Source organism: Amblyomma americanum, chromosome 7, assembly GCF_052857255.1.
Source record: "Amblyomma americanum isolate KBUSLIRL-KWMA chromosome 7, ASM5285725v1, whole genome shotgun sequence".
Classification (NCBI taxonomy): Eukaryota; Metazoa; Arthropoda; class Arachnida; order Ixodida; family Ixodidae; genus Amblyomma; species Amblyomma americanum.
In genome coordinates this window covers 157,786,837-157,794,420 of record NC_135503.1, presented here as the reverse complement: position 1 = coordinate 157,794,420, position 7,584 = coordinate 157,786,837, and the positions used below count along the sequence as shown (strand labels likewise).

At 48.0% G+C, this 7,584-nt stretch overlaps 1 protein-coding gene across 1 annotated transcript in view; it reads left to right on the top strand.

The window, feature by feature from the left end:
* The first annotated feature begins 2,439 nt into the window (after positions 1 to 2,439).
* LOC144098189 (homeobox protein SAX-1-like) overlaps positions 2,440 to 7,584 on the top strand; it is a 39,252-nt gene continuing 34,107 nt past the window's right edge. The window contains exon 1 of the mRNA XM_077630702.1: positions 2,440 to 2,762. Within this exon, the coding sequence (XP_077486828.1) occupies positions 2,440 to 2,762 (323 nt within the window). The remainder of the gene's footprint in view (positions 2,763 to 7,584) is intronic.

Genomic DNA, 7,584 nt, shown 5'->3' with positions numbered 1-7,584 from the left:
TTGACCTCCACCCAGGAAAGTGTTTAGAGAGGTACCACCCTCCCACAAAGTTCCGCTGGAGCCCTAGAAAAGCCGAAAAAAATGCTTTAAATTGGTGTTTTTAGCCGAATCATGGTCTTGCACTACCTCCATTTGTGAATTCCTGGAAGGCCTAAAAGAACGCTTACCGGTGCAGTAGTCGCTGGGGAAAGTGCACCTGACAGGACAGGGCAACATACACTCGCATCACGCAGACCGCGGCCGTTTTACAGCCAAAAGATGTGACAAGGAGCTCAACCGCGATGGCCTTCAGTATATTTTTTAATGCATGAATGCATTTAATGGCTATATTTTTACCCCTTGTTTTCCGTGGACTTTTGTCCGTCCGGTGTCCTTCCGTCCACACGACGAGAAAATGGCGATCTCCAATTACCATCACTGCCACTTGAAAGGCAGAGGCGAATAGATGGACATAGATACGAAGGAAAAGCTTGAGAGACTACATGCGTCGTCGCCACCGCCCTCACTGCCGCCTCCACCACTGTTGGGCACGAACTGTTATGTCTCGATGACGCCGAAGCACTCGCGCAAAAGGTCAGTCAGTGCCTCTGTCTCTGCCTTCTTGGATCCATGTCACCACGTGAGCTCTGACTCAAACGCTGCCTCCAGCACTGGGCTCCGGACACTGCTCCCAAGAAGCACGCCACCGCCAGAGAATATAAGGGCTGCCAAGCCAGCGGTGCTTTGTCCCCTCCTCCTTTGTTTGGCCTGGGTGGCTCTCATCGTGGCCTGCACACCGTGCTTTGATTGTTTGACTGTGGCTTTGGTCATTTTACTTCCCTGCTCTCCTCTTTATATTATGTATTCTTTTTTATTTCGAGCACTTAGCTTATTTCCATTTATCCTGAACTGGCGTTAAGCCTGTCAAAGCGTTGCTGGTCCGGGCTCCCTGTCGCCTTCTTTTGTGTAGTTTTCGTATATATATATATATATATATATATATATATATATATATATATATATATATATATATATATATATATATATATATATATATATATATATATATGACCAATAAAACGGGCTTCAAGCATGCGATGCGATTCATGTCCGTTCTCTCCGTCCGATGAACGGAGGACGAAAAGGCAGTGCCGACAGCTGCACCAGTCCCTTTTCTTCCCCAGCACCCTCTAGCTTCGCCTCCCCATGGCGCGTGGCTATCCACGTGTAGCGCCGTCGGTGCCATGACCCTTCTTGTCCGAACTCACCATTTAGGCCCACTCACTCGGGCGCGTCTCACTACTGCCTACTTTGCTGATAAGCTCTAAGTAAGAGGAAACATTTACTTCTAAGACAACCTGCCATCGAGTCTGGTACTGACAACGATAACCCGTGTATGCAGGCGGCATGGCATTGTAGCAGGGCTTGCTTGAGGAAGCCGCTCTACTCATCTTCGCAAGGATGTATTCCGCTTGCTGTCTGAGTCGAACACAACAGCAATTCACAGCGTTGCTGCAACTTGTTTCTTGCGAGTATCCGCCGACAGCATACTGAACACTGAACGTGGTGGAGTCCCTGCAGCATACAGTTTTTCTCTAGAAGAAACCCTGTAACGGTATTAGTAAAACAGTCTGTGAATTTTTGCGCTACCTACGTCAATATCGACAATTATGTCCATTGCAGGACCCATTCTTGCAAAGACCTCTGTCCTGTGCCAGCTGCGGTCCACCTATCCACGCTAACTTACTATTATTTCAACCTACCACCTCACCCTCTGCCGACCCCCTGCAACGCCTACTGCTCCTTGAAGTCCCCCGTGACCCTGAGTAACCCGCCGCATTGGGCCTTCTGATCACATGCTATGCCCACTTTTAGTGCGAGGGCATTACTTCGCGAGGTCAAACCGGCTTACCGAGTTTGTGTGAAGCTTTACCTTGAAGGCAACCTTGGCTAAGCCATGAATAATTAAATAAAATAAATACTGCCGCGACTGGGTTTCCAAACCACCGCGGCGCGAACAGTACAGCTTCGCTGGCCACTGCACGAGAGCACATGTGATATATCGCCGCAGCCGATCACGGCTCGTGTTGAACTGCAACCCACACTCTCGTGCTGTGCATTGCATATCGTCGTCTCCATTAACTAATACTACTATCGAACTAACATCGTCGCCAGATGGGCTGACGACCCGGCAAAGCAAAACCATGAGCCAGGCAGGCTAAACACATGCCTTCCCGCGTCTACTCAGTCTAACTACGTTAAATCCATACCACTTTCTTTTTTCAACCCAGCAGCTAGCCCACTTGCTATGATATATTGTATATGCAGCTGGGCTTCTTCAGACATCATTAGTTAGGTTGAACCGAAGTCCTAAATCGCCTTTCGAAACGAAAAAAGGAGCGGGCGCAAGCGGTTTGTCCATAAAGAAGGACGGTCTTCTGTGTGGGTTTCAACTCCGGGATGTTGACGCTGAGCATTCCAACGTTTCTAGTACCTCCGCCAAGCGGGAGCAAGTCTGCGCGAAGGGCAGCGTCCTCAGGCGCCAAGGGCGAGCCCTCCTCCAAGAAGGCGGCGGCCAGCGGTGGCCAGCAGCAGCAGGGCCGACAGGCGGAAGGCGTCAAGAAGCCCCGGCGCCGGCGTACGGCCTTCACGCAGGCGCAGCTGGCCTTCCTCGAGGCCAAGTTTCGCTACCAGAAGTATCTCAGCGTCTCCGACCGAGGGTCAGTGGCCGAGGCGCTGAGACTCACTGAGACCCAGGTCAAAACCTGGTACCAGAATCGGAGGTGGGTGGACCAGTTCCATATGACGGGCACGATTTTTGTGTGTCCCTGCCTGCGTGTCTGTGCTTGCATGTGTGTGTGTGTGTGTGTGTGTGTGTGTGTGTGTGTGTGTGTGTGTGTGTGTGTGTGTGTGTGTGTGTGTGTGTGTGTGTGTGTGTGTGTGTGTGTGTGTGTGTGCGTGCGTGCGTGCGTGCGTGCGCGACATGCGCAGTCTGCAAAAAATTGAGAGGGCATGAGAGAAAAAAAATTATCCGCCACCGTCTGTAACACGTTCAAGTAACGAGCGTTAGCTATTTTGCAGCGCAATCTATCATCCATGCGATGTATTACCGCGTGATTAGGCTAGTTTTCTATACCTCACGGCGAGCGGGCGCCTACCGCCTAGTTAGCTGCCGAGTGCTGACGTCCCGGCCGCCATGTTAAGCCTAACCATAACTAAGTATTAGCCTAATTAGGCGATACCGATATTTAACGTATTCTACTCATCCAGCCCGTTAAGAATATGCCATTAGTTAGATCATGACCTCATCGGTTATACTATTATAAGCAATTAAATTTAAGCCTAACCATTACTAAATATTAGCTTATGTTAACTTCATTAGTTAATATCGCTGTCTAACGTGTGCTACTTATCTAGAGTGTTCCAGATATCTCATTTGTTTTATGAGGAGGTCATTAATTACTGAGGTATAAGCAGTTAAACATAATCACGTGACCACCTAATTTTGACGTCACAAAATCAGTGACGTCGCCAATCAATCACCAATTCCATATACCAATCACGTCACCAATCAATCACCAATTGGGTTGTTATATCGATTTACTGTGGGGGCCGCCATCTTGAATTCCTCGGTCTTCGAAGATTTCACGCCGAAAGGAGGTGGTGCGGACCCCAAGAAATCGAGAAACGTGATGAATAAGAGCTAACGCTCTTAAAAATTGACTGGCTAAGCACGAAATATTGTGCGAACGCATTGCTTTTTACAGGTGGGCACCACTGCCACGTGCCTGTAATCGCGATTGAAGTGTCCGTGGGCCCACATTCACTTTCACATTCACTATTCAGTATTTTTTCAGTACAGAAAAAAATGTGAGTACTAAAAGCAGCTATGTAAGCAGCATGACTAAGACCCGCTTTGATGGCAGTGTACAGCGGTTACAAATCATAAACTGAACTGTTGTGGAAGTGCTAAGCCTCAATGTACATAACTGTAAAGGCAGTGTTTCTATATAATATTGTCACCGAAAGTCGGGAGAAAGGGCAGAAGGGCACACCAGGACTAGCCAGGCTCTCGTGGGTCCCACGAGAGCAGCAGATTGGACAGCCGTCGCCGTAGCTCAGTTGGTAGAGAACCGGACGCGATAGGTCGTGGGTTCGGATCCCACCGGCGGCATGGTTGCTTTTTCTGCTGCTTTACAGTAATTTTATTTAGGCGATAGATTAATATTTTATTATCCCACTGATGAGCACTACACAAAGAAAATACTTATCAAGCAGCAGCAAAAAAAACATGCCGCCAGTGGGATCCGAACCCACGGCCTCCGAATATCGCGTTCGGTGCTCTACCAACTGAGCTACGGCGATGGCGGTCCAATCTGTTGCTTTCGCGGGTATTTATGTTTTGCGTGTAAGCGAACCTTGAGAGTGTTCACCAGCGCCACCCTAGTCCATTGCGGCGGATGTAGCACGTCCTGTAATACCGCGAGTGTGACGTTTAACGTCATCTAACGGCGAGGGCGAAAACTTCGCGCGAACCCTCTTATGCTACCTATAACATCAAGGCAGCCAGGACCGAGACCCCGGTTAAGCTATTTGCAGACGGCGAATGAAATGAGGGTGACAGATTAATTGAAGTAATATTGTCCCATTTATTGGCACTACAGATTAAAAGATAAGTAAATAGACACATTCCCCTATGCACCTCGGTGCACTGTTATGCACTGTTATGCACAATTAAGCAGAACGCTATGTGACATGGTCACAATGTATGTCTACGTTCAGCACAGAACTTGGGACGAAGTGCTCCCATACGTCACCTTCGCATACAATACGGCCGTACAGGAGACGACCAACATGCGACCGTTCCGTCTCGTTTACGGCCGCAACGTGACCACGATGCTGGACGGCATGTTACCGCATGTGCAAGACATCGACCCGAACGCGGATCTTCACACCTTCTTGCAGCTCGCTGAAGAGGCTCGTCAGCTGGCCAGAGTGCGGATTCTCGACCAACAATGCCGAGATGCCCAACACTATAACCTCCGACGTCGTGACGCTCGGTACACATCAGGAGACCATGTGTGGGTCTGGTTTCCCATTCGCCGACGCGGACTTAGCGAAAAGCTCCTCTGCCGGTATTTTGGACCCTACAAAATGATCAGGCCAATCGGAGACCTCAACTATTAGGTCGTTTCTGACGGCTTTCAGAAGTCTCGGCGATCCCTGCACCCTGAGGTTGTACACGTTGTTCGTCTCAAGCCTTACTACGAGTGGAAGAACACACAGGCTACGCATCAGGACGATGCTCTTCCTTCCCGGGGAGCGAGTGACACGTGCTTTCCGCATGTTCCCTTAGCGCTGACTTGAAGCACGCGCCGCCTCAAAAAGAGGAAATGAAAGTGACAGCGATCTAGAGTTGTGGTCAAGACGTTCGCCGAAGCCCGCTGCTATTTCTTGTGAACTGCGATCTCCCGCACTCACGCGTGACAATATATATATATATATATATATATATATATATATATATATATATATATATATATATATATATATATATATATATATATATATATATATATGAAGAGGCGATGCCTAGTCTATTTGGTCGGCATCTTGGTCCGAATCGCTATGTATGCAGAAGAGGAGGAGAACGAGGTGGTTGGTTTCGTGTCGTGCTCAATTCCATGCATTCAAAATGTGAAAACTTATGTGTACGCCGGCGACATTGCATTTTTTGCATCAGCAGGTGACATTCACACTCTTTATCAAACCCTGCAAAATTACCTCAATGTTCTTGACAACTGGCTAGGAAGAATTCATCTGTCCCTTAATGTGAAGAAATGCGCATTGTTAGTATTTCCAGTTTCTGTTCCAGTAAACATCTGCCTGGTCTATAGAAATAACATATTACCTCAAGTTCAGACGGGGAAGTATCTCGGTGTAATATACGTACCTACTCTCTCCTGGCGGCCACACATTGAGCAAGTTTCTGCAAAAGGAGTTCGGGCCATTGGCATCCTGCGCAGGCTTTGTAGTGCTAGGTCAGGCATGAGAAGGCCTACGCTTCTGATGATTTATAAAATGTACGTCCGCCCAATTTTGGAGTTCGGGTGTGTTTTATTCTCAGGAGCTCCTGCCTATAAACTTCGCCCTCTTGTGCTTTTGGAGCGTGAGGCGTTGCGCATTTGTCTGGGTCTTCCAAAATATTTCGCCAATGCTGTTCTGCACCTTGAGGCACGAATGCCTTCGTTATCAGCTAGGTTTCGCCTTTTAACAGTTCAAACATTTTTAAAATTATGCGACTCACCTCTTCACGCTTCCAGCATAATATTTCTTAGTCAACCTTCCGCCTTTTTTAGTGCTGCCTGGTCTCGATTTCATACCCCGCAGATATGTTACGTGCAGTCCCTCCTTGATCGCATTAATATTCATTTCACAGATGTCCGTCAAATATATAACAACTCCTCATCTGTCCACATTGAATTCGATTACATTTTTCCATCGAATTCAAAGCTGCAGCCCTTCCCGCTTCTTCAGGGTCTATTGCAGGACCACCTAAGGTCCTTTCCCACTCCTGTTCTTATTGCTACCGATGCCTCGCAGGATCGCGAAAAGGCAGGTGTGGGAATTTTTTCCCACACCTGCCTTCCTCCGTCTTCCTGACTTCACTCCAATTTTTCTGGCTGAATTATTAGCAGTAATCTTATCCTTACGAAAATTAAAATCTACCGTTTCCCAGGTCGTGGTTATGACAGACTCTCTCTTCATTTGCTCTTCCTTATCCTCACCCACTGACTCTCGGCCATTACGCCTCTTTAAGTTCCTGATTCCGCTCCATCTAAATTCGGTAAGGTTGCTTTGGTTACCCGGTCACATGGGCTCTCACTTAAATGAGGTTGCAGATTCCATAGCAAGAGCCTCGCTCAGCGGCCCAGTTGTTGCTGTCCTGCCATCGTGTGCATATACAGCTGCGGTGAGGTTTCGCAGCTATACAATATTTCAGGAATTTGCTGCCTCGGCTCTTACATCATCTCCCGAATATCAGCATCTTCTGCATCCTTGGAGTAGCAAAGACTGGCGCTCACGCAGACTAGAGGTCTCTCACGCACTTGCGTTGCCGGGTTCCCCTTCTAAATTTCTACCTTCACAGATCTGGCCTGGCAGCTTCCCCACTGTGCCCTTTTTGTGCCGAACCTGAGACAATAGATCACTTCCTGCTGTTCTGCCGCCGCTTTTCTCATTTGAGGAAGCGTCTTTTGCAAATTCCATTTCATCAACTAGGCTTGCCTGTGTCTTCCGCGGTTGTTCTTTCCATTGGCGCTTCTTTGCTTGGACGAAGCGACAGGAGTGTGCGCTCTGCTGTGCAAAATTTTCTTCAAGAAACGGTGCGACTCCCATTCTAATTTCTTTTTCCCGCCCTCAGTCAGTACAACGTTGCAACATTACAGGCATTGTGTACTATTATGCACATTAAGCAATTGTCCCGTCTTTGATCTCCAAATTAACTGGACCCCTTTCCTTCCCTCTTCCAATCTCTCAGACTACATACTATTACCACTCCTTTTCTCGTCAAGACTTTCCTGTATCCAGTAATTAACCGCCTGT